This window comes from Clarias gariepinus, chromosome 4 (assembly GCF_024256425.1).
Source record: "Clarias gariepinus isolate MV-2021 ecotype Netherlands chromosome 4, CGAR_prim_01v2, whole genome shotgun sequence".
NCBI lineage: Eukaryota > Metazoa > Chordata > Actinopteri > Siluriformes > Clariidae > Clarias > Clarias gariepinus.
This window is the reverse complement of record NC_071103.1, coordinates 42,969,248-42,997,232: the sequence shown is the minus strand read 5'-3', so window position 1 is coordinate 42,997,232 and position 27,985 is coordinate 42,969,248. Positions and strand designations below refer to the sequence as shown.

General features: G+C 42.5%; 1 protein-coding gene across 1 annotated transcript in view; it reads right to left on the bottom strand.

The window, feature by feature from the left end:
- Positions 1-5,366: 5,366 nt before the first annotated feature.
- LOC128519948 (SH3 and multiple ankyrin repeat domains protein 1) overlaps positions 5,367-27,985 on the bottom strand; it is a 158,400-nt gene continuing 135,781 nt past the window's right edge. The window contains exons 21-28 of the mRNA XM_053493928.1: positions 27,635-27,658; positions 21,928-21,987; positions 21,717-21,841; positions 10,194-10,320; positions 9,897-10,105; positions 7,285-9,788; positions 5,886-7,175; positions 5,367-5,527 (exon numbers count right to left, since the gene is read on the bottom strand). Coding sequence (XP_053349903.1) covers positions 5,446-5,527; positions 5,886-7,175; positions 7,285-9,788; positions 9,897-10,105; positions 10,194-10,320; positions 21,717-21,841; positions 21,928-21,987; positions 27,635-27,658 — 4,421 coding nt within the window. The 3' untranslated portion in view covers positions 5,367-5,445. The remainder of the gene's footprint in view (positions 5,528-5,885; positions 7,176-7,284; positions 9,789-9,896; positions 10,106-10,193; positions 10,321-21,716; positions 21,842-21,927; positions 21,988-27,634; positions 27,659-27,985) is intronic.

Below are 27,985 nucleotides of genomic sequence, written 5' to 3'. Positions count from 1 at the left end.
TTAAGCAGAACCTTTGTTTCACTGAATAATCCATGACTTTTCATGAATATGTAATACCTACTGACACCACTCAGGTGACACCATGCGTAATACATTCATTTAAACAATTTGTTCATATAGATATACTTATTGTATATGAAAATTTACAGATTTGTCACTGATTGATTTACCCGACAAAGAGCTGTAAAAGAACAGTGGTAGCTGGCACATCTAAAATAAATGCAGAATAAAAATGTTTTTCTAAACAGGGTTTATTGTTGTTTACGTACAATATTTGTTAATTTACTTTAATTTAAATGAGGTCTGAGCTCGGGAGCTTGGGATGTTAAGCCAGCATTGTGATCCTCCTCCTTCATTTTCAATTCAATTCAATTCAATTTTATTTGTATAGCGCTTTTAGCTATTTTCATTGCCGCAAAGCAGCTTTACATAGTCAAAAGAATTATTTAAGTTTGTATGAAATGTGAATTTGTATGAATCAGGGTTATTTTCTACGTAGTTTAATCAGCACTCAACTGCACGCACACCATAGATCATAATATTCTCATAGATCGCCTACAAAATCATATAGGTATTCAGGGGCAGGCCTTAAAATGGTTTAGATCATACCTGTCTGATCAATATCATTTTGTAGATCTAAATGGAGTACCGTCTGATGTAATGCCAGTGAAATATGGGGTCCCACAAGGGTCAGTTTTAGGACCTCTGCTGTTCTCAGTATACATGCTTCCCTTGGGAAACATCATTATAAGGCATGGGATTAGTTTCCATTGTTAGGCTGATGATACCCAATTATATATCTCAACAAAACCAGATGAAATACCCACGTTGTCTAGATTAACAGAGTGTGTCCAGGACATAAAAGATTGGATGACCAATAACTTTCTTTTACTAAATTCAGATAAGACAGAGATATTACTCATCGGCCCAAAAACCAGCACACAACAGCTTTCACAATTCAGCCTGCGTTTAGAAGGATGTACTGTTACTACCAGCTCAACAGTAAAAGACCTGGGCGTAATATTAGACAGTAACTTGTCTTTTGAAAATCATATTTCCAATATCACAAAAACAGCCTTTTTCCATCTTAGAAATATAGACAAACTTAGGAGTATCCTATCTGTATCTGATGCAGAAAAACTAGTTCATGCATTCATGACCTCCAGACTGGACTATTGTAATGCATTACTAGGTGGTTGTCCTGCATCCTCAATAAACAAGCTACAGTTAGTCCAAAATGCAGCCGCCAGGGTTCTCACTAGATCCAGAAAATATGATCATATAACGCCAATATTATCATCCCTGCACTGGCTACCTGTTCAGTTTAGAATTAATTACAAAATAGTACTACTTACATACAAGGCTTTAAATGGTTTAGCTCCCTCATACCTAACCAGTCTTCTGATACGCTATAATCCACCACGTCCCTTAAGATCACAAAACTCTGGACTTCTGGTAATTCCCAGAATTTTAAAATCTACAAAAGGGGGTAGGCCTTTTTTATATTTAGCTCCAAAACTTTGGAATAGCCTTCCAGACAGTGTTCGGGGAGAAGACATGGTTTCCCAATTCAAAAGTAGACTCAAGACGTATCTCTTTAATCTGGCATACGCGTAACTCATCCCATAACCTCATACTCCAGTACACCTATCCTGAATGGCAACTACGCTAATTCTCTCCATCTTTTCTGTATTTTTCTACCCATCCCTAGGCATCTGGAGATTGTGCCAGCTTTAGTAGACAAAGGCCAACCTTGCGAGGTTTCTGAGGCATCCAGAGAAGGACCAGCTCCAGCTGGATTCTGCTTTATGATGGCTGGTGCTACACATGCTGCTCCTGTGCTCCCAGTGACCCTGTGCTGAACTGGACTTCATGTTAATCTACACAACTTCTGTTATATTGAACTTTCACCTGCACAATACACATGATGTTATTTCTATCTGTTATCACCCAGATGAGGATGGGTTCTCTGATTGAGTCTGGTTCCTCTCAAGCATTCTTCCTACTGCCATCTCAGGGAGTTTTTCCTTGCCACCGTCGCCGTCACCCTTGGCTTGCTCATCAGAGACATTTCATTCATCATTCATTCATCTAATTATTATCTAGACACATTTTTCTCACACATACACACTTCCAAATATTTTCTTTTCTTTTTTTTTCTAAAAATAAATAAATTTTTTGTGAAGCTGCTTTGAGACAATGACCATTGTTAAAAGCGCTATATAAATAAAATTTTATTGAATTGAATGACGGGATCTTTGACCATTCCTCCTTGCACAATTTTTCTAAATCATTTTTATTCCTGGGTTCTCTCTTATGCACTCTACTCTTCAGCTCACCCCACAGGTTTTCAATTGTTGAGGTCTGGGGACTAAGATGGCCATGGCAGGAGCTTGATTTTGTGTCTGTCTAACTATTTTGTGAAGATTTCACAACATGTTTTGTGTCATAATCCTGCAAAAAGACCCAATGATGACCCATCTTCAGCTTTCTGACAGAGGCCATCAGACAATGCTCTGGTATTTCAGGGAGTTCATGATGCCATACACCCAGGGCTTTTGGAAGAGAAACAGGAACACAGCATCAGCATCGACATACAATTTTTTTATTTGCTTCAGTCTCATTTATAATGATTGTTGCAAAAAGCTCTTTGTATCTTTTGACCACAGCACATAGTCCCAGTTAAAGTTTCAGTATGGCTTAGCAAACTCCAGCTACAGTGGTGTGAAAAACTATTTTCAGAAATTGAACTTTTAACTGTGATAAAGCACAGTTAAGTTATTTTTTAAAAAGGGGGGGCAATTACTTTTTCACACAGGGCCATGTAGATTTGGAGTTTTTTTTCTCCCTTAATAACATAATCTTCATTTAAAAACTGCATTTTGTGTTCAATTATGTTATCTTTGACTAATAGTTAACGGTTTTTGATGAGCAGAAACATTTAAGTGTGACAAACATGCAAAAGAATAAGAAATCAGGAAGGGGGCAAATAGTTTTTCACACCACTGTATTTATGTTTGTGATTGTAGGTGAGAAAAGCCCTTTTCCTCGCATGTCTCCCAAATAGCTTGTTTGCATGTTGATAGCATCTGATGGTTGGTATGGAGACTTAGTTACCCCAAGATGCTAATCTTTGCTGCAGTTCTCCAACCATGAGCTTTGAAGATTTTTTTTTACTTCTCTTACCATCTTTCCCACTGTGTGTTGTGACAAAATAAACTTGGGTCCTCGTGCAGCCTTGTTTGTCGCTGTTCCAGTTGTTTTAAACTTCTTTATGATTTCTCTAACTGTAGATTTGGGTGAGTTTAGGCGAGTGGCTATTTTCCTGTAGCCATTGACTGACTTATGAAGGTTGACACACATTTGATTTACTTAAATGAGGTATTTTCTTGTCTTTCCCATGGCGGAGAGTGAATTAGAGAAATAGGCCTCTGTGTCATGTCATTTATTTCACAAGGAAACACAAAGTTATGACTTATTAATAAGTTTTAAAGTTCCTGGATTCTCTGCTCAACTTTAAAAACTACAATAAAAATGTTTTAATTACAATTATTTTATAAATTATTTATTTTATTTATTCATTTAAATTAAATTTATTTATTCTGAATTGTAAATTAGCACACAACCGCAAAAGGAGATTTCATAAGACTAGCTATGACAAAGTATCTAAAAAGGAGAATATCCTTCCTAACACCCACATAGACTAACCAGATTTTTTTTAACAACCACATGGACAATCCAGGTTTTCTTCCCAACATCCAGATGGACTAACAAGCTTTTCTTCCCAACACCCATATGGACTGATCAGATTTTCTTTCCAACACCCACATGGACATTTACATTATTACTATTACACATCTAAGCAGTTGAAGGTTAAGGACCTTGCTCAAAGCCCAACAGCCCTTTTTTATTTTGTAAAGCTACAGTGGTAGCTTGGTAGTACCTGGGTTTAAACCCATGACCTTCTGATCCACAGTCCGATATCTTAACCAGTAAGGTGCCCCCATCCATTACCTTTGGGCTAATCAGACAATACCATCCATGTCAAAAACATCATACTATATGTACTACAACATAACACGATAACAAACACAATGCTATATAAATTCATGTTTTTGACGTTGATTTTTAGGGTAATGATATAGTGTAAGTAAGGATTGTGTGATCACATGTGAAAAACATTTGAAGGTGCCTTTCACCTTTATGGACTCTAATTACATGGATAGTTCCAATAAGTATTTGAGGTCATGTAAGCAGTATGCTTCCTGTAAAATTTGACATAAACAAAAAAAATAGTATAATGATAAAAAAAAACCATATAATCACATGCCCTACACGTGCAAATGAATAACTCTCATTTTTACAACCCTCTGTAACACTCCTGACTCTGAGTTACTGTTACAGAGCAGCTCAAGAACATCACTTTCCTACACACTGTAGCTTTAACAACAGTCTGAGTTCCCACTCTCCAGCTGTTCCTAGTTAAAAAATTCCTGCTACTGTATGGATTGTCTTGACGTTTGGGTGTGAAAGCAAGTAATATACCAAAAAGGGAACACAAATATATGGAGTATAATTCTCATTTATTCAAACTTCTTAATTATTATTTTTCGGATCATCACCATCATAAACATCATCCTCACATAGCAACAGAAATATGTGATAAATCTATAGAACTCTGCATAAATATCTGTCATATATTTATAATTAAATGTATATCCAGTGCTTAATTATTTTGTAGACTTATACTCTGGCCTAAAATATATTTTTTTGTTAAATAAAATTATGTGATCTTATCATGTTTGCACTAACCTCCCACACACTTAAATCTGTGAATGTTGTACAGAGAGCAGATGAAGAGAGCTTATATCCCAGAAAAGTAATTTTATGGTGTTCTGTGATCTGGAAGACCAATTATCCTTACAGCATGAAAATTCCCTACATACTTAACCATTAAATGTTTATTCTTATTGTTATTACCATTTTGTTATAAGCAGTATTGTGAGTAGAAATAACAACTGTAAAGCTAATGTTCATCATCATCATCATCATTAGGACAAGTAATGGTGAGTATGAAAGGAACATTACCGCTACACATGTTTACAACAATAAAGATCATTGCATTGTATTTCTACAGTAAACTTTACAATACCATAGCAACAGAGAAATGCTGCCATGACCGTGAGTAAATAAAATCAAACCAGGATCTTAGGAACCAGGAAGCTGACTTGCAATTTTATCCTCTGTCAAGGCGAAGGGGGCCCTCAGGTGTTGAGTCTCTCAGGTGAAAAACACTGAGTTTAAACACTGAAGAACACTCTTAGCACAGATTTTAAGACATTTTATATTAAATAGTTATTTTGCTGTTTTTGTTTCAGAATTTTTATGTTCATCTGCATGGATAAGTGACTTTGAGAGCCCAGTTTTCTGTATAATGTTAACCCTTCAGCTCTGAGTTCCTTCATCCCGCAGTCGTTCATTCAGTCCCTCTGAGGAAACAGTGGAGACAGAAAATGGAGATGACAGTCTGAAAGGAAGAGTAAAAAGTTGCATCACTATTATTATTAGAGATGCATGGATAACATTTTTTTAATTACACACAATGCAGTATTGATAAGTGTGGTCATTAAAAATCCGCACAACGTGCCATGACTTGTACCTCAAAAAATGACCTAGGGTGGATGTGCCAGTGTTCACAGAGATGAAATGCTCTACTAGGATTATGTCACATAACATCATCTGGCATGTGCAGTCTTTAGACAGTTTAATGAAGTCTATGTACACATTCCAGAAGCTGTTCAATATTTAAAAATATGATATGCCTTAATCTGAACTCATGGTAAAACCTTATCCTAAAACTTAATCTTCTTTTTTTTTTGTCTCACCTCTCAGTAAGTCTTTTCAGTGCTCGCTCAATATTCATTCGATGGCCAACACGACTCACTCCAAGATCCAAGAAGTCATCCTTGGTCAGTGATGGCAGGTGTGAACCATCAATCTCATTATCTAGGAAGCGCTCTCGATGCTCTGCAAGATTCAGGTAGGTCAGCCAATCAGCAACATCATATTTGGTCCAGTATGGGAGGGGCTTGGATGCAAAAGGGCGATTGGGTGGAGGAAGGGTGAGAGGTGGAAGGTAGCTCACACTGGAAGGGGAGGAACCACCTGATAGAAAGTGTATAGGGGACAGTGAGACCAGCAAAGGGTTTGAAGTAGGTGCTGGGGATGAAGGGGGCATTAGTGGGGGAGTTGGAGGGAAGAAATGTTCTGCCAGAGGATGGGAAGATGATGGGGGAGTAAGGGGGGCCTGCAGATCAAAGGGAGATCCATACAGGGAAGCAGAGGGAAAGACAGGAAGAGAGGAAGGACGTGGAGGCCCAGGTTGTGGTCGTTCTGAACAGGAAATAAGAGGACTTGGAGCACGGCGCCGCTGGATATGAGTCTCGGAACGCCTTGATTCTGAAGCAGAAAACAAATCCAGACCTTTAGTACGATATTTGGCACGATGCTTTGGTGAAGTTGGGTATGGGGAGTAGGACACGGAGGAAGGAGAAAGAGGGGCATGAGAGAGGGATATAGGAGAAATGGGAGGGTGGCTGTATGATGGAGGGGACAATGGAGGATGTGCAAGTGAGAGAGGAGAAAGAGGGGCATGGGGTAGACAGGGAGGAGAAAGAGGACAGTGAGAGAAGGACAGAGGAGAAGGTGATGGGGTCCAGTTAGAATAAGGAGGAACCTGAGGGGTCAAGGTAGGGGTTAATGCAGGGGTCAAAGGGGAAGAAGGTACAGGGTTAGCAGTGAGGCTAGGAGCTAGAGGGTTAGGTACAATATTTGTGGTTAAGGGATTTGAAGAGAGTGTTGAGGTTAATGCAGTGGGGTTTAAAGGGTTTTGAGGCAAGGTATGGGCTAAGGGATTAGGGGAAATAGTTTGGGCTAAAGGATTAGGGGAAATAGTCGTGGCTAAGGGATTAAGGGAAATAGTTGTGGCTAAGGGATTAGGAGTAAAATTAGCTGTAAAAGTGTTATTAGTAATAGTTGGAGTTACAGGCTTGGAGCCAGCAGGGCTTAAGGGGACAGGAGGCAAAGAAGGGGACAAAGATCTCTGAAGTGGTTGTGTGGAGGACAGAAGCTGTGCATGGCCTGCAGGAATTAATGAAGACAGGTCTTCTGAAAACCTATAAGAAAGAAAGATCAAATAATCTCAGATGGATACAAATCCTTGACTAGCTCCATTTGCGATTTAGCTGACTACTTCAAAACTGTCTGTAGTGGAGGATATCTGACCTTTGCATCTGATGTGACCCTTGACCTTGCCATCCTCCGAGTTGCTGAAGCTTGTTGCTGAGTTCACTGATAATACTGGCCTTTACACTGGAAAGAGGAGAATTTAAACGTCTGTCCATGAAAGATGATGTCTTCACTCCTCCTTTACTCTCCATCTTTTCATCTCGTTGGTAGAATCCTGGGGCAGCACTCATCTGTCGCTGTAGTGATGGCACTGTTCGTCCTATCTCCACATTAGTGTGTAATTTAGCAGTGTTATGTAGGTGTGGTTTCACATGTGTGGGTGGTGTAGGTTTACTTTTGTGTGTGTGAGTTTTTGCTGGTGTGTCCTTGTGCATTCTAAATTGGTGGTTTGTGTTAGACCAACAAGAATCCAGGGACACTCTTCGGCCTTCCTTTATTCCACCACTTGTGCACATTTGTTTTTCTTGTTTCATCCTTTCTTCACTAACACTTTCTGTATTAGGGTCAATGCTGCTGTGACTGTCTGGTTCCTCAATTCCAGAATCCACCACTGCTTCAGGCCAAACAAAACCCTTTGATTCTGACTGGATCTGTTCACCTCCAACAACTGGTTGACTTGCTGAAGGGGTTGTCATAGTGACAGTTACTACAGCAGCAGTTACAGTGGCTGCAGCAGCAGTAGTCATGGTGGCATATGTAAGAGTAGCACTACCTCGATCTTGGGATTGATAAAAAACAGGGAGGGGTCTGTGCAGTAATGCTGGATCTGAGGAAGTAGGTGGGGCAGAAGCAGTGGAAGTTAGAGGAAAAGACTGGGGAGATGGGAGTGAAGGTGAAAGAGCAGATTGGGTCAAATTAGCCACCTCACTATCATATGATGTCAAACTGGATGCAGCAGAGTCAGCGGCCTGGGGGGACGCAAGTGGGGGCTGGGAGTGAATTTGTGGCATTTGAGTGGTTTGTGGTGGATTAGCAGGAGGGATTTTGGGACAAAGCTGGGGGGGTGGAAGTAAAGGGGAAGGGGGGAAGAGAAATGGATGAACAATGGCAGAGGGATGAAAGTTTGAGGAATGAATTTCAGGTAGGGACTGTGAAGCTTCTGTTGGTTCTGTTGGATCTAAAGAGGTATTCTGGAGCTGCTGATCATGCTGCGATAAACTTTGACCACTATATTGTTCATTTTGAGGATGCACTTGTTGATTATGGTTGTACACAGTTGTTCCTTGTACTGACCTGTCCACCCCATTAGCAAACTGTAGGGGTGGTGGTAGTGGTTCTGCAAACAAAAACTCATCAGCTATATCCACTGAGGGGGCCGGAGGAGGCAAAACCATTACCCCACCAGTTTCACAGTCTGGCTCTTCCTCCTTAACTTCATCCCTTTTTCTCTCTGTGCCTGACTTTTTAGTGACTTCTAGGGCAAGATTAGCATTAGTGTTCACTTCAGTGTTCATACGTAATAAAGGGGGTCTGTGTGGAGCCGGCTGTTGAGACATTTTTCCATGCCCTTCTCGGTCATGGTGATAAGTTTGATATTGATTTTTTCCGTCTGCAGTAAATTGCATCTTCTGAAATTCCCTTCCTTCTCTTTCTACACTCATTACCCCACTACCAGACAAACGCAACATCCGGGGACTCTGGGGTCGGCTCAAGGGAGAATGACTTGATGATGTAGGGCCGATGCCACTAAAGTAGATGCCAGCCTGTTCTTGGTGCATATAGGAAGAGGACTGTTGCTGTAAATTGTGGGTAGAGGAGTGAGGCATAGGGAAAGCAGCAGCAGTAGAAAACTGGCGCCCAAAATGCCTCTCCTCCTTACGGGACCTACGATCATCCTTAAGAGCACGCTCCCGAGCAGCTAATGCTAGGCTTAGTGGACTTGATGGATCCAGAACTTTCCCAGTTAGTGGGTGAATAAAGGTAGTGTTGTGCTGGGAAGCATATTGCGGAAGTCCAAAGGCAGGTGGCATGCTAGCAGCATCGTTTGTGAACAAGCCCTCATCAATTGACTTGGAAGGGCGGAGCCTGGGAGCAGGCTCATTCTGAGGAGATTGGGCAGAGTCAGGCTCATCTAAGACATCCTCTTCAGAAGAGTAAAAAAAAGATGTGCTTTTGCGTCGAGAATCACGAAAACGCTCTCTATCACGCTGAGCTGTTCCACCTACATTCAGAGGGAAGGGTGTAGGGGGAACGGGAGGCAAAGCAGGGGGTGGAGCTGGAATAGATGCAGCGCTTGGATGTTCTGCCTCTTCACCCTCAAGCTGTGCCTCTGCCTCCACACTGCTGTTCTGGCTGCTACGTCCTGAGCTGCTTGTGGATGGTGCCTTGACAATTATGGTTGGAATTGGAATTGAGTTTTTCTCTGATCTCCCTGCTCCCTCTTCCACCTTACGTTGCTTTAGCAATGGCCCCTTACCACCTCGGCGAACAGTTGTCTTGGAAAATGCCGTAGGCATATCAGGTGGAGGTGCAGCACTGCTAGAACCACGCCTTAAACCACCAATTTTAGTGCCTCCCCTCCTACTATGCTCAGCATCCACCTTAGAAAAAAATATAAATAACATAACATAGCAAAAAACATTTTATCATGTTATAAGTATTATATATCTACATGGGCCTGTGAGATTGCATTTATTTATGTTTCTCACCCTACGAGTAGATGGTGCTCTTATTTGCATTTGGGCATGATGAGCAGGATTGTTGTGCATTAACTCTGGCCTCCTGTGAACAGAAACTGGTGGTTCTGGTGCAGAAGTTTCGGGAGGAGGTGGGATATCATCTGGCCCTGGCACTGATAAACTACGAGATAATTTCATAGTAGGGGGGTGAAGATGTCCCCTTTCCTCCTCAGTTACTCCTGAAATATGAAAAGACAGAGGAATTAACAATGAAGTGAATGAAGTGCAAAAATGCAAGCTGCATGAGAAAATAAAAAAATGCCTCACCAACGGATTTCTGTCGAAGCATTACCCCGTGCTGAGGGGCATGGCTTGATGAAAACTGGGCATAATTAGAACCATACCCAGACCCTGATGTCATCACAGCAACAGCTCCTGATTGATCGAAACGTTGCTGTTATAAAACAGAAATATAAAGTCAGAAGAAATATGTAAATAGAGAACCTAATTTTTGTCATGTAAAACACCCAAATGCTCACTTCATATTTATACACATATAGTACATCCTTGTACACAAACACATTTGGTGTGGGGGTTAGTGATGAGTAGTTATTAGAATGGGGGAAATGATTATTTCCAGTCAGCTGAACATATACACCCACTGGTAACTTCATTAGGATCACCTTCCTAGAACTGGGTTGGGCCCTATTTTACCTTTAGAACTGCCTTAAATCTTTGTGGCTAGATTCAAGGTTCTAGAAACAATCCTTAGAGATTTTGCTTTATATTGACACGAGAACATTATAAAGTTGCTGGAGATTTGTCGGTTGCACATCCATTATGTGAATCTCCCTTTCCACCAAATCCCAATGGGGCTCTGGTGGATAGGTCTGGTGACTGTAGAGGTCTTTTAAGTACAGTGACCTCACTGTCATGCTCAAAAAACCAGCTTGACATGGCATTGTTATCCTGTGGTTATAAAGGTCAGCAACAACATTCAGGTAGGCTGTGGCATTCAAACCTAGCTCAATTAGTACTAAGGGCCCCAAAGTGTGCCAATTAAATCTCTTAAACACTCAAGTCATGTCAAGTCAAGTAGGCTTTTATTGTCATTCCAACCATATACACTTCAATACACAGTGAAACAAAACAACGTTCTTCCAGGACCTAAGGTGCGGTCTGATATGGCACAATTCCCAAACCAGACAGTGATGCAGCTGCTCAGGATGCTCTCGATAGTTCCTTTATAGAAGGTGGTGAGGATTGGTTGTGGAAGCTGGGCCTTCCTCAACCTTCTCAGGAAATAAATATATTGTTGGGCTTTCTTGTGCAGAGAGCTGGTGTTGAGGGACCAGGTGAGGTTCTCCTCCTGGTGGACAACCAGGAATTTTGTGCTCTTGACGATCTCCACAAAAGAGCTGTCGATGCTGAGTGGAGAGTGATCGCTCTGTGTCCTCCTGAAGTCAACAACCATCTCTTTTGTCTTTTAGAAATGGTTCAGAGACAGGTTGTTGTTTTTACACCAGTCCGTTAGTCTCTGCACTTCCTCTCTGTACGCTGACTCATCGTTTTTGCTAATAAGACCCACCACGGTTGTGTCATCAGCAAACTTGATATGATTGGAGCTGTGTGTTGCTACACGATCATGCAGTGTCAACAGCACCCTGGTGGGCCCCGATGCTCAGTGTGGTGGTGCTGGAGGTATTGTTCCTGATCTGCACTGCCTGAGGTCTTTCAGTCAGAAAGTCTAGGATCCAGTTACAGAGGGAGGTGTTCAGGCCCAGTGGGGTCAGCTTCCCGATCAGATGCTGGGGGCTGATTGTATTGAATGCTGAACTGAAATCTATGTACAGCATTCTGTGTCTTTCTTGCCAAGGTGTGTCAGTGCCAGGTGGAGTGTGGTGGAAATGGCATCGTCCATTGACCGGTTTGAATGATATGCAAACTGCAGTGGGTCCAGTGAGGCTGGCAGCAGGGTCTTGATGTGTCTTATGATGAGCCACTCAAAGCACATCATGATGATGGGTGTGAGTGCAACAGGGTGGTAGTCATTGAGACAGGACAAGGAAAACTTTTTGGGCACGGCCACGATGGTGGTAGACTTGAAGCATGTGGGAATGATGGCACTGCTCAGAGAGATGTTGATTAGATGTCAGTAAGAACATCTGCCAGCTGTTTTGCATAGGGATGCACCGAAATGAAAATTCTGGGCCGAAAACGAAACCGAAATTTTTGGATGCACTTGGCCGAAAACCGATACCGAAACCGAAAATGGCTTCATTAAAAAACATGTTTAAAATATTTTCTTTATGTTTGTATTAAAAAAACTACAAATTAATTAAGCAATCAAACTTTTATTGATAATAAATAACAGTAATAAGGCTGTTTAACAATAACAAAACTTGCTTCCAAGTGCTTCCAAACCGCCGACATACTCCGTGTTTGATGCGTAATGACAGCGCGAATGAGACGGGAGGATGGAAGAGGCGTGGCGACAATTTCGGCTTTTATTTTCGGCGCTTTCTTACGTTTCGGCCGAAACCGATAATGCTATTTCGGCCGAAAATTTTCGGCGGCCGAAATTTCGGTGCATCCCTAGTTTTGCACATTCTCCGAGTAATCCACTGTTTCTGGTTGGGTTGTGAAATGATGTTCTCGGAGACAGTGACATCATCGGTGCACTTGTTGATGCAACAATAAAGAGTCCATCAGGGTGTGTATTCTGCAGATCACTGATCCTAGCATACAGTTCACAGAGCACCTCCTTGGCATTAGTGCTAGGTGGAATGTACACTCTGATAATGAAAACAGTGGTAAATACCTGTGGTAAATAAAAAGGTCTACATCTAACAGTCACAATCTCCAGAAACGATGAGCAAAAGCTAGAAACCAACACAGAGTTTTTATACCATTCCATGTTGATGTAAGGGGTACGAGTCTTACCGCACAGAGCTGCGTTTCTGTCGGCGCGAATCGGATTGGCTATTACCGCCCCGCTCACTGCTGCGGCAAATTGACAGCGGCCAAAATAAATCAGTTGCATTTCAAAGTCATTTGTAAAATGACCAACAGGTGGCGCAAAGTGACATTTTCACTCGCAGCAGTTTTTAAAAACAATGTAGTCATAAAAAAAAAAAATAATACCATAGTGATGGTAATTTCCACAAGAGTACTTTATACAACAAACATAAAAAATCTGAACCAGAGCTATTGATATTTACTGTACAATAATGTACAAAACATTGGTTAAATGTGGTTTAGACAGATGATCAAGTTCACTAGCTGACAATTTTATTTGTACAAAGAATAAACTGTTATATAGCATATCTGTGTATCTGTTTATTGTTCTTCTGTTGTTGTCTTGCGCATGTTGGGTCTTATGAGATGTACAGTAGTGTGTGATTTACAAATGAACACCCGGTTGGGTTATTTTGACCAAACAACTGGTTTATTAATTTTTCTTTCGTTTCTCCAAACGCAGCCTGCAAAATGTATGATAATCATACCAGCCTACTGCATTAAATTCTTATATTTTTGTTTTTATAATTTGAGCTTCAGGGAATTCTCAGGTGCTCTACGCATAACACCGGCCCAACGCAGCCTTACCATGTAAAGAATTTCGAAAAAGTACTGCTGGGTGTGATGTCTCTATATGTCACGGTTCGCCACCAGAGGGCGCCATGCTCCCGGACTCCATTTTGTTTTCTTTTGTGTTTCCGGTGTTTCCTTTGGTTTTTAGTTGAACTTCAATGCCCAGAGTGCACCTCGGTCAGGTGATGGGAGCACACCTGAACCGAGTGTAGCTAATTACGTTGGTGTTAAATAGTCTCTCAGTTTAGTTTCCTTTGTCTGGCATCTGTTGTGTTAACTTGCGTTCAAGTTAAGTGGGTGTTATGTTTCCCTGTTCTTGGTGTCATGCCATTTCCCTAGCTCCTGGTTTGTGTTGTCCTTGGTTTAGTTTTGTTTATGTCCTGTCATGTCTTGTTTCTAGTTTGTCAGGTTATCTCCTAGCCTATGTTTAGTTTATGTTTAGCCTATTGTGTTTAGTTTATGTTTAGCCTGTTGTGTGTAGTTTATGTGTAGCCTGTTGTGCTTAGTTTATGTTTAGCCGTTGTGTTTAGTGTAACTCCCTGCCTTTAGTGTAACTCCCTGCCTTTAGTGTAACTCCCTGCCTTAGTTTAGTTATTGTACAGTTGAGATCCTGTTTTGCTTAGCTTGTGTTTCTCCTATGCCCTGTGTTGCTGTTCCTTCGTTCCCTTATGTAGATGTCTGTTTATGTTTGTTTTTTCTGTATTAAAAGACCTTTTCCCACCTGATCACCTCTGTCTATACACCTTCCTTAAAACCCACACGCAGCACCCGTTACAGAATGCCAGACCTAAAAAGTAATAGTATAGCGGAGGGGCCTCCCCTGGATAATTTTTTGGGGGGGGCTAGGATCATGACGTCGGGGCAAGCGGACCTCGTGGGGAGTCGTCTTGCCATCCGACGGAACAATGTGGAGCACGCAGGAGCGAGGGGAGCGACGCCCTGCAGTGCTCAGCAGCAAAGGACTGAAGAGGGCGAGCGAGCAACGCAGCAGGACTGGAGAGGCTCAAGGCTGGCGATACGACGCGTGCCCCCACAGACACAGGTCGACAGAACCAGGGGTAAGGAAAAACCCCAGTCGGTGTGTCGGCAAAAGGGGCATGGCGAGGAGCAGCAACAGCAGAGGCGACTGCTCCAACAGCTGACTGGAGAGCTGATCCAGCAGATCAATGCGTGCCGGGCAGCCAATGACCAGGAACGCATGCAAACCCTGCTGGAGTTGGGTGCACGGCTCCAGGACCAGCTCGTCCAGCTAGACAAGGGAAGCCCAGTACCTCCAGTCCACCCTGCCGCGGTCCCAGAGAGCCCAGTGGAGGGCTCCAGTCTCCCAGAGAGCCCAGTGGAGGGCTCCAGTCTCCCAGAGAGCCCAGTGGAGGGCTCCAGTCTCCCAGAGAGCCCAGTGGAGGGCTCCAGTCTCCCAGAGAGCCCAGTGGAGGGCTCCAGTCTCCCAGAGAGCCCAGTGGAGGGCTCCAGTCTCCCAGAGAGCCCAGTGGAGGGCTCCAGTCTCCCAGAGAGCCCAGTGGAGGGCTCCAGTCTCCCAGAGAGCCCAGTGGAGGGCTCCAGTCTCCCAGAGAGCCCAGTGGAGGGCTCCAGTCTCCCAGAGAGCCCAGTGGAGGGCTCCAGTCTCCCAGAGAGCCCAGTGGAGGGCTCCAGTCTCCCAGAGAGCCCAGTGGAGGGCTCCAGTCTCCCAGAGAGCCCAGTGGAGGGCTCCAGTCTCCCAGAGAGCCCAGTGGAGGGCTCCAGTCTCCCAGAGAGCCCAGTGGAGGGCTCCAGTCTCCCAGAGAGCCCAGTGGAGGGCTCCAGTCTCCCAGAGAGCCCAGTGGAGGGCTCCAGTCTCCCAGAGAGCCCAGTGGAGGGCTCCGAGAACCCCGACAGGCATGAGCCAGAGCTGCCTCTGTCCAGCTTCGGCAAGCTTCCCCCGCTGCCCTACTTCGTCGACCTCGACAACGGCGAACCTCAGCCCTACGCGGATGGTGAGCTTCCACCTCTGCCCTGCGTCGTCGACCTGAACGACATCGTGCTGCCGCCTCTGCCCTGCTTCGACGGCCTCGACAACGGCGAGCCTTTGTCCGGCAATCCAGCTCTTCCTCCTCCGCCTTGCGTCGACGTCGAGTCACCTGCCTGTTTTGCTGACGGCGACGTCCCAGCGCCAGTGCTCCTCGCTCCGCCGCCCGGCTTCGGCGACGTCCCAGCGCCAGTGCTCCTCGCTCCGCCGCCCGGCTTCGGCGACGTCCCAGCGCCAGTGCTCCTCGCTCCGCCGCCCGGCTTCGGCGACGTCCCAGCGCCAGTGCTCCTCGCTCCGCCGCCCGGCTTCGGCGACGTCCCAGCGCCAGTGCTCCTCGCTCCGCCGCCCGGCTTCGGCGACGTCCCAGCGCCAGTGCTCCTCGCTCCGCCGCCCGGCTTCGGCGACGTCCCAGCGCCAGTGCTCCTCGCTCCGCCGCCCGGCTTCGGCGACGTCCCAGCGCCAGTGCTCCTCGCTCCGCCGCCCGGCTTCGGCGACGTCCCAGCGCCAGTGCTCCTCGCTCCGCCGCCCGGCTTCGGCGACGTCCCAGCGCCAGTGCTCCTCGCTCCGCCGCCCGGCTTCGGCGACGTCCCAGCGCCAGTGCTCCTCGCTCCGCCGCCCGGCGACCCAGCTCCGCCTCCGTCTCCGCCCGGCGACCCAGCTCCGCCTCCGTCTCCGCCCGGCGACCCAGCTCCGCCTCCGTCTCCGCCTGGCGGCGACCCAGCTCCGCCTCCGTCTCCGCCTGGCCACGACACAGCATCACTGCCCCCCCTGCTGCCCTCCCCAGGGAACCCGAGCTGCAGCCCATCTGGCGGGAGGAACATGCACGGATTTTGGGGAGGGTGCCCTGGACCACCATTTGGTGCTCCGGTGTAGCGCCTTTGGAGGGGGGGTAATGTCACGGTTCGCCACCAGAGGGCGCCATGCTCCCGGACTCCATTTTGTTTTCTTTTGTGTTTCCGGTGTTTCCTTTGGTTTTTAGTTGAACTTCAATTCCCAGAGTGCACCTCGGTCAGGTGATGGGAGCACACCTGAACCGAGGGTAGCTAATTACGTTGGTGTTAAATAGTCTCTCAGTTTAGTTTCCTTTGTCTGGCATCTGTTGTGTTAACTTGCGTTCAAGTTAAGTGGGTGTTATGTTTCCCTGTTCTTGGTGTCATGCCATTTCCCTAGCTCCTGGTTTGTGTTGTCCTTGGTTTAGTTTTGTTTATGTCCTGTCATGTCTTGTTTCTAGTTTGTCAGGTTATCTCCTAGCCTATGTTTAGTTTATGTTTAGCCTGTTGTGCTTAGTTTATGTTTAGCCGTTGTGTTTAGTGCCTTTAGTGTAACTCCCTGCCTTAGTTTAGTTATTGTACAGTTGAGATCCTGTTTTGCTTAGCTTGTGTTTCTCCTATGCCCTGTGTTGCTGTTCCTTCATTCCCTTATGTAGATGTCTGTTTATGTTTGTTTTTTCTGTATTAAAAGACCTTTTCCCACCTGATCACCTCTGTCTATACACCTTCCTTAAAACCCACACGCAGCACCCGTTACACTATAATGGTTAAAACAGCGGAGGTATTTTATTTGGGATATTTCTAACTGGTATTCTTTACTATAATACGCTTATAGTACAATATATCGCTATAATATATAGGTTTTATTGTCTTTAAACTACACAAAGCAGTGTCTTCCCACCTTGAAATTTCTCCAGCATACTGTATATCAGATTGATGGACATCATCTGTTACATTTTTAAGGACAACAGTTTTTTCAGCCCAAATGTAACAATATTTTAACAATATTGTATTTTTTTTTATTAAAAGTTATTGTTCTTGTTTTAATGTTATTTTAAAGTAAATAAAACAGTAATAGATAAAATAGTAAAATAAATATTTCAATGGTTTAAACAGTTAAAATAAATAGTTCAAATATTAACAAAGGGAATGTTTGTCATGTGGGCATTATAAGATTTGTATTGAAAACTTCTAACTTAAAAGTGGCAGCTAAAAATAGATGCAAGATAATTTTTTTTATTGTCTAAACGTGGGCTATCGTTGTTTACTTCCTCTTCTTTAATTTCCTATGTAGTCAAATCAGCGCTTAACTGCACGCGTAAAGTTTTCCAGAGCGCGAAGGAATTTTGTTGTACTAAATATTTAATATTTATGCCGTATAATCAGGGACTCTTATTCTTATTTATCCTGGGTTGTTGTTCTTTAAGTGTTACTGTGTGTGCTTTACAATGTCAGACAACATGTAAATTAGCGGTTCTCACCTATACATTCAGAGAAACTAAAATGCACCCCTTCCCACTTTAAGACCCTATTGGATCTAATGTCTTTCTGAAGACCTGCAGTGCTTCAGGCCTCTTTTTAAATTTGGGTAAATTTCAAATCTTCTGGATTCTAGATTCTAAAATTGACATTGTTACCATTGTTAATCCCTGGAATGGAAGAAATTTAGATTTTCCTTTTGATAAAATAAATTGCATTATTTTGAATCACTCTATACACAATATTTTTTTTTTTTGTATTTTTATAAAATATTGAAAACGGGGGTGGGGCTAAGAAACACGCATCTCGGTTTATTAATCCTCATGCCTGGTTTAGGTTTAGTATTCAGTGCACACCGTTTTTACATCTGTTATATTACAACTATATTATAACACTCAAAAAGACCTTTTATTTGGGGTAAAGTGACTGATGTGCCTAACTTTTTTAGGCAGAGCTCTGTTTCACTAAATAATCCCCGACTTTTCATAAATATACAAGTCATATTGACTACTCTTGATGCCCCCCCACAGCAGACCAAACGTCATTAGCATGTCCCTCCCCCAAAAGGCGCAGCAATGAGCATTTACTTATAACTTAACTGAGTCGTTTACATAAATTACTGATCAATAGCTCATCATATCAATTTATTCATACAGATGTACCTGTTTTACATGGAAATTTACAGGTTTGTTACAAAATGATTTACTCTGACAGCCATAAGAACAGTGGCAACTGGAACACCTAAAACAGATGCAGGATTATTTTTTATAATCTAAATAAAATGCTTTTCTAAACATGGGCTAGTGTTATCTACTTAAAATATTTGTTAATTTAATTTAAATGGGGTTTGGGCTCCGGGATGTTGAGCATCGGGATCCTGCTTTAATTTTCTTACGTAGTCTAATCAGTGCTCAACCGCACTCATAAATTTTTCCAGGAGTGCACCAGCAGACGTAGACTAATGATTCTGAATGCATCAGGGAAAACAACAAGGAGACTGACTTTGACCATTGTAATAATTTATTGTTTAATTAGTGATTTCTTTGGTTTCGGCTGTGATGAAGGTGATCATGTCATCTCGTCGTCTCAGCAGCAGTTGACGCATCTATAATTCATTTTTTTCGAATTACGGATTACATCATTTAAAATTAGACGTCTATTGTTTTTCATTAGTTTATATAAAAGCAGACATTTCGCTTTCTATAAGTATATATTTTTCATGTCTGTGAAGCAAGTATAGACGGAGTTTTGGTAATTATATCATTTTTGAACATTAATCTGGCAAACCTTTTCTGATGCACATGATATAATCTAAAGGCTAGATATAAAAGGTATACAATTACTTTGCTTACATTTGATGCAAATAAGAAATGCCTATATTTAATTTAAATTCTAAATCTGTATTATAATTTTAGTACCGTGATTGTAAATACGTTTAATGTTTCACCTGTATTTCATAAGGTTTTGCCAGCAGTGGTACAGCACAACAGAATGACATCGACATCTGCGGACGCAATAATACGTCCTGAGAAGGGGTAACATTTTATGGTCATTTATTTCAGTTATTAAATCTACTACAAATTTAAAGGACACAAAATATAAAACACTACACGCGTAGCTTTTCTAATTACACATGATAAAATCTAAAGGCTCACTGTGTTAACGTTTACTTTGCATAAATGTTATCCTAAAAAGATTTAATTTAAATTCTACATTTGTACTGTAATTTTAGTACTGTGATTATGAATTTGTTTAACTACAATGTTTTACTTGATTTTATCCGCTACTACGTGCAGCCCTAAAGGAGCTGCGGCTCAGTAATTTTTGAGAGAATGAACTGATGCCCGAGGTGTCAGTCTATAGTTATTTAGCGGCACTCAGCGGTAAACGCCAGGAAACGCACAAACCCAAATTTTCTCATTGTGGAGTGCGGCGGTAAAACCAACCAAAAAATTATTTCACTGTACAGTCATGTAGAGTATATATGACACAAATAGGCTTAACGTAAAATACCAGAAATTCAGCAGTTATAGAAATACTGAAACAAGCCCAATGATTTCAAGGAATCCTTATAAATCGAAGTGATCACATTTTATCCCTCATTATGATACATCATGAAACATTGCCTGAAGCTTCTGGCCCATACCTGCATGGATTACTCTATACTGAGGCACGTGAAATTAGCTAGGCCTTTAGGGGCGCGAGGGGCAGTGGTTAGGTGTATCCGGGGAGCCAGAGCACTGAACAGTGCAGGTAATCAGCTAAACAAAAATTTTGAAAGACTCAGAAAGTCTAATTTAGTAATTTAATTATTATTTTTTAAAATTATTATTATCACAGATTAGGAGTTTGGTATATTATGTTTACCTAAATTGGGTAGGGGGTAGGGGTAGCTAACCTAAATGGGGTAGAGGTAGCTCAGTGTTTAAGGCATTGGACTACGGTTCGGAAGATCCCAGGTTCAAATCCCACAGCCACCAAGTTGCCGCTGTTGGGCCCTTGAGCAAGGCCCTTAACCCTCAACTGCTCAGATGTGTAATGAGATAAAAATGTAAGTCGCTCTGGATAAGAACGTCTGCCAAATTCCTAAATGTAAATGTAAATTAAAGAGAACGAGTATTTGGCTTTAAATTGAGCTAGTACTCCTGGATACAGCTACATACACCAGCCTTGGTTAACTGGTAGAGGAGGAGGCGTCGCAGTTATTTGCATCGATAATCTGACTATCGTACAAAAACATGGACACAAATTTCATGCATTTAAAGTTCTCTATAGTAACATAAAAAAGTGCAGCTACGAATATGAAATCTGCTCACTCAATCCCACAAATTTTCATTTACAGACCTCAAGCGCCGTACTCTGAGTTTCTCTGTAAATTTGCATATTTTCTCTCAAACCTGGTCGTTTCTGTAGACAAAGTGTTAATTGCTGGAGATTTTAATATTTATTTTGAAAATCCAGAAGACCGTCTGAGAATAGCATTTATGTCCATACTGGCTTCTGTTGGCTCTGTTGGACTCAGTAGGAGTAAATCTGTGTGTAGTAGGACCCAATCATAAAGCAGGTCACACTTTAGATTTAATAATATCCTTTGGATTAAGTATAAGAAATATAACTACAATTTCACCATCTAAAGATATCTCAGATCACTATCTTGTCTCAATTAAAGTGTGTTATAGTAATAATGTAAGCATTGGGCCGCGCTACCAATTTAAACAAACATTCACATGAAATACCGCACAAAGCTTTATCAATAATCTCCCAGAGCTATCAACTTTGATTAGATCACCATCTGACTCCACAGAACTCAGGCGACTAGATCATTGTTTCTCTCTACTCTCATAGAAAATAAAAATAAAAATCCTAGATTTTTATTTAATACCATAGCTAAATTAACAAGAAACAAGACTACTGCAGAAATCTCCATAACAAGAACATACAGTAGTGAGGACTTCATGAACTTTTTCAATAACAAAATTGTTAATATTAGGTGCAGGAATTTGCAAATATAACTTGTCTTACAAATATGTACGAATATTTTGTCTTACATACATCTTTCCCAAAGACTTGAATTGCTGTGAAGAATAAATGCTATGTTTTATTTGCTTGATCAATACTATAATATTTCAACAATAGGTTATCACGGAATGAACATGTACAACTATAATGCCTCTTCTAATGATTACAGTTAAATAGCTATGAAGAGACTCAGAGACAAAACCAAATGGCAAAGAGACTCAGATATGAAAAAGGAATAGTATTATAGACAGAGAGACAGATTTGGTAGTAACTATAGCAACAAGAAGCATGTGCCAGTATCAAAAGGCTCCTTCTGGACTTTAGTCCCAGGAGCATAAACACTACATAAACACCTCATCTTGAACGTGGGGAATGTGGAATTTTGACACATCCATGATAACAACACTGTATAAAGGTAAGGAAGCTGTGGCATTAATGTAACCAGGAAACAGGAGGGGTGTAGTTTAACTACGGCAGAAGTGGCTTTACCTCATTAGTATGGAAGCCCTTGCTCCTTTCCTTTCGACCTCCATGACCTCCATGTCCTTTGTGTCCCTGAGAGTCAGACGTGCTGATTGTCTGCTGAGCAGCAGCTAATATCTCATCTAGCTTATCTAACACACAGCAGTAACACATTTTAAATGAACAATACTTATCCATATTAAAGAACAATTTCCAGAAAAAGTAAAAACAAGCTTACTAAGGGCCATTTGGTAAACACTCCTCTTCTTATCAGGAGCCTGAGAACTCTCTGACAGATCTATATAAAATACATTCAGTTATAAAAACACAATTTAAGATACTTTTAACCACACACACATTATATATACTGTGTGTGTGTATATATATATATATATATATATATATATATATATATATATATATATATATATATATACTGTATATATATATATACACATACACACACACTACCGCTCAAAGGTTTAGGGTCACTTGCAAATTTCTATGTTTTTGTTTAGTGATTTATTTTCTACATTCTATAACAATACTGGGGATTTTAAAAGTATAAAATAACACATGGAATTAGGTACCGTACTTTCCGGACTATAAGCCGCGACTTTTGTTACACAATTTCAACCCTGCGGCTTATGCAGAGATGCGGCTAATGTATGCATTTTTTCTAACGGCCCTCAGGGGCGCTCGAGCAGAAAAGGTAAGAATGAGACATGTGATGTCGAGGAAGACGCAAGTCACAACAGCTAATAAACACCGTAGAAGAAGAAATTTAACGTACAGTAACTTCCCGCGCTTTGTACATGAATAAAATTAGCATAAGCCTACCCTCATCATGGAAAATGCAAAAAGAAAAGCATATGGCGCAGCTTTCAAGTTAAAAGTAATCGAGCTGGCCGATAAAGAAGGAAACAGAGCTGCAGCACGTAAATTTCGCATAGATGAGTCGATGGTGAGACACTGGAAACGGCAGCGGGAAGAACTGGAGCAATGTAAAAAGTTGAAAAAAAAGAAAAGCTAAGTTATGTTATTAAAACATTGAAAACTCTTTTTGTGTACCGTCTTTCTTTGTAAATATCCCATGTTTCAATGTGGGCACATGTGGCTTATAGTCAGGTGCAGTTTATGTATGAACAAAATGTTTTTTCCTTTAAAATATGTACTAGGTGCGGCTTATAGCCAGGTGCGGGTTATAGTCCGAAAATTACAGTAATTACGTAACAACAAAAACAACAGTAAGTTGTTGTTTTAAGACACAGAGGTCAGCATTTCTGTAATAGTTCTTGCAAGAACAGAATTGTCAGGTGCACTTGCAAAATCCGTCAAGCACCATAATGAAACTGGCTCTCATGAAGGCCACCCCAGGAGGGCGAGACCAAAACCTACCTCTGCCGCAGACGAGAAGTTTATTTAGAGTTATCAGCCTGAAAAATGACCAATTAACAGCACCTCAGATTAGAGGCATTATAAAGTCTTTACAGAGCAGAGGTAGCAGAAACATCTCACCATTAACTGTTCAAAGGAGATTAATGCATTTTTTGGACACCTTCAGCATTCCTTTACAATGTAGAAAGAAATAAAAATCAGGAACCATCATGGAGTTAGAAAGTGACCCCAAACTTTTGAACAGTAGTGTGTATATATATATATATATATATATATATATATATATACTGTATATATATCCAGCACAGTTTTAAATTCATGTTTTTTTTTGTGATATGGTGACAGTAGTCCAGGTTTTAAAATAAAGGTAAACTTTACAGTAATGACCACAAGAGTGATAGGATTGAAACCAACCAATTCTGAAAAGAAAAGATGTGCATGCGACTAGATTTAGAGGCCATTAAATATTTCATTGTCCCATGGTCCAATTCAGAAGATTTATTGTACTTGAAGAGATCCTAAAAGGTCTTAGTTTGTAAGATTCTGGTTAGATGCAAACTGTATTTCATTGGCTTTGTAAAAGCTACACTTGATGCTGCGTGAAAACGCTATGGAAAACATCTTGTCATGTTGCCGGTTGTGAAGCATGTGTGTATCAAACACGCCAAATTTTTGGCTTTTATAACCTCGGTGGGTGACGTCATCTGATAAGGTTATAAATAGGAGTGAAGCGGAAACATTCCTCAGATTATTGTCTTCACCTAGTTGTGAGCGTGTTGTGTCTAACCAGCAAAATAAGTGTTTAACTCACCGATAATGGCAGAGTCTTAAACGATATGTCCCTCCGTGTGTATAATCCATATCGGAGGGCGATCTCTACACTTTCCTGCCTTGATTAAGTGCTACCGGCGCGCCTCGCATTCCTTGAGAAGCTTCGAGTCGCCGCGCATTCCTGGGGCTTAAACTTATGCATCCGGCAGAGCTGTGAGAGACGGATTTAAAAACTCCTTTCTTTCGCGTTCTCATCGGATCGGGAAATTCCTCTGTCCACTCTCAAGCGCGCCCTGGCGCTTCTTGTGAATGGGCAAGGATAAACATCCTCTCTTGCTTCCGCGGAGATGGTAATAGCCTCTAAGCACTTAAAAAATAAATAACTTAAAATAAATAAATAAATAAATAGAAACATAGATGGCAGGTTCTGTCGAGTGGCCGGGGGGGCGGAGCCTCACGACGCTCTCTCCCCTTTTCTTAGCAATCTCCATATGAGTTAACCCTTTCATTGAGTAAGCTGTATTCATCCCGTGTTTTCCTGCCATCAACTTATTTATTTATTTAAATATAGTTGAGGTGGAAGCGTGGGGTTATATGATGACACCCAGATAGGAGAGACGCTTCCTGGCTATCTCTCTTCTGGGACATCATCCTTCCTGAAAAGCTATTACTTCCTTTCAAGCTGCGTAGACTTTTTATCTTCCCTGGAGGGAAAAGCTTTTCAGGCAGCAGGTCAGGTTGGTGCTCCATTGCACACCCTGGCGGTTTTGCACGCCTATAGTCTCCAGTCTTCAATAAAATGTTAGTTCTTCGTTTTTTTTTTCCTGCCAAGTTTCAGGAGGACATCCGCACTTTTTTTCTTGTCATCGCAGATGCTAACGACAGACGCTTCCCCATGGGCTGGGGTGCGGTCTTAGATGACCGTCCAGCCCAAGGGAGCTAGAGAGGCCATCTTTTTGCGCGCCACATCAATTGCCTCAAAATGATGGCTCTATTTCGGGCCCTAAAGCACTTCCTCCAGCAGTTGAGAGTACCATGTCCTAGTGCAGGTGGACAACACTATGGCAGTCTCATATATTAATCGCCAGGGCGGACTGTGCTCACGCCGCTAAATAGCTAGCGCACCAGGTTTCTCTTCATCAGGGCGATTTACATTCTGGGAAAATTTCATGTAGCGGAGGTGGACCTCTTTGCCTCGCAAGATCAGCAAATGTCCCCTTTACTACTCTCTGACTTCCAGCCCCTGCGTCTGGACGCCTTGGCAGTCCCTGAACAGGACCAACTAAGTCAAGCTGGTCTTCCAGCCAGCATAATGAAGACTTTTCTAAGTGCTAGGGCTGCCTCCCCTAGAAGAGCTTATGCCCTTAAATGGGAGGTATTTGAAAGTTGGTGCATGACGAAGCAGGTAGACCCAGTCCACTGCCGAATTGTTTCAGTGCTGGAGTTTCTGCAGGAAAAATCCTTGGGCTTGTGCCCCCTTGTTGAACCACTAGAGTCAGCGCCTCAGGTTTCTGACCCTCAAGATGGTTTTTCTAAATGGTGTTACCTCTCTAAGAGGATCAGAGATCTGTCAGTCTCTCCATCCTGCCTAGACTTTGCCCCTGGGCTAGTCAGGGCCATTTTGCATCCTCACTAACTATCTTCCAAAAGTTCCATTCCCAACATGCACCCAATTGTTTTTGAAGCCTTCTGTCCTCCGCCTTTACAGCTTCACTCACTGTGTCCAGTACGTGCTCTTCAGATTTACGTCCACCGCATCAGCCAGTGGTGTAAGTTAGAGCAGCTTTTACATGTTTTGGGGCCACAAGGTGCGTGAGAGATGCTATTGCCCTCTCCTATGAGGCGCGTGGGCTCACTTCGCCTCCAGGAATCAAGGCTCATTCAACCAGGGGAATCGCCTCATCTATTGCACTAGCAAGAGGTAGGGCAGTGCGGGAAGCCAGTGCAGGGAGTGGAGGAGTGGTGTGGTGTGGGACAACTTCATTTACTGTGTCCAGTACGTGCTCTTCAGATTTACGTCCACTGCATTAGCCAGTGGCGTAAGTCAGAGCAGCTTTTACATGGTCTGGGGCCGCAACGGGGGTGGCCCCCACTACACTGGGCTATTGCTCCCTTCTATGAGGCACGTGGGCTCACTTCGCCTCTACGAATCAGGGCTCATTCAACCAGGGGGATCGCCTCATCTATTGCACTAGCAAGAGGTATTCCCTTGCAGCAAGTGTGTGACATGGAGGGTTGTCCTCTCCACACACATTTATTACATTTATAGTCTGGATGTTCATGCTACTCCGGGCTCACGGGTCCTCGAGTCAGCTACCCAGACATAGTTCTAAGACCTTCTCAGCCTTGTGCGCACACGCTACACAACCTTGGAGTCCAGACACTTGCAGTGCGGCGGCAGTGGCACTCTAGTTCCAAAAGCGTTTTCACGCAGCATCGAGTGTAGCCTTTGAAAGGGAACGTCTCTGGTTACTTTGCTGTAACCCTGTTCCCTGAAAAGGCGGGAACAAGATGCTGCGTCCCAATGCCGCACTGCCTAAGTGACCGGACGTCCGTTCAGACAAATCAATCTGAGGAATGTTTCCGCGTCACTCCTATTTATAACCTGCAAGTGCATCTTATCAGATGACGTCACCCACCGAGGTTATAAAAGCCAAAAATTTGGCGTGTTTGATACACACATGCTTCACAACCGGCAACATGACAAGATGTTTCCCATAGCGTTTTCACGCAGCATCTCGTTCCCGCCTTTTTGGGGAACAGGGTTACAGCAAAGTAACCTGAGACGCTCTCCTGGGCAACCTTAGATATGTTTCACTCCTCATTCTTTTAGCTTCTCCAGACTAATCTTTACTACATCTACCTAATAAGAAAGATGTACAGTTGACAGGATTTAACTTCTAGAATACAGTTGACAGGATTTAACCTCACCTGGACGACTGAGAATCTCCACAGGCTTAAAAATTAATTTTGTCAAATCTCTGCCATCTTTTCTGTACGTTTTGTACCACCAGTACAAATGGTACAAAAATCAGATCAAATCACTAACAGAATCAGATCTGGATTTCTGGCCTCCATAATGCCAGAGTAATTCCAAGACCTTCCAAGACTCTGATCAAGAGTCAGGACAATCAAGACAAGACCTTGTTGATTATTGCATGGCTACACTAACAATAGATTACAAATACAAGAATGGTATCAAATTGTTTAATGTATCTATGGAAAATTTTAGAGGCATTGTAAGAAAATTCAGCAAGTGAATAAAGGTAGGACTTTACCCAAAAAATTTTTTTTTATGATTTTTAAAAATTTTTCTAGATTTTTTTTTCTCCCTAATTTAGTCGTGTCCAATTCCTCCCTGTCACTAGGGGGCTCCCACATTAAGGCTACTACTACCATTCAGCCGGGAGGGCCAAAGACCATCATGTGTTTCCTCTGAACCGCGTTACGCCAGCCGATCACATATTTTCAAACTGCTTGCTCACGCACCGTTAGTAACACACTCTGAGGAAAGCGCTAGCCGCTCCTTCCGCGCACGCAGGCTCACAGACGCTCCTGATTGGCTGTAGAGATGTGATTAATGTGGGAGCACAAAGTACCTCTCATCCCTCATCCCTCCCCTCTGAAATCAGAGGTAACAGCATCACCCGGGAACCGAACCAGCGATCTCCGGATGATAGGGCGTGCACTTTACCACTGCGCCACTTGGAGGCCCTAATTTTTTTTTAATAGATACTGTAGATCTGGTTTTATTGTTCTATTGGATTTACACTAACCTAGTTTCTTCTTCCATGGTGAAGCTGCAAAAACAAAAAATGAAAAATTAAGATTATACCAAACCATCCACAGATGACACAGATTATTTGACTCATTGCTGCTAGGTTAAAAACTAATTTACTGAATTTCCCTTTTACTTATATTTGTGTCTGTATGCATATTTTCCACAGAATTATCAAGGAACTATTTGGATCAGAACCTACTGTATTGAGAGGATGCAACTGGTCAAAATAAAGTTTAAAGGCATTAGATTGAAACTGGTATTAGATTGGCAGGCCTAAGTACACCTTTTAGTTTTTTTCTGTCAAAGTTAGTCCTCCCAGAGTCCCTGAGTGCACTTATCTTATATA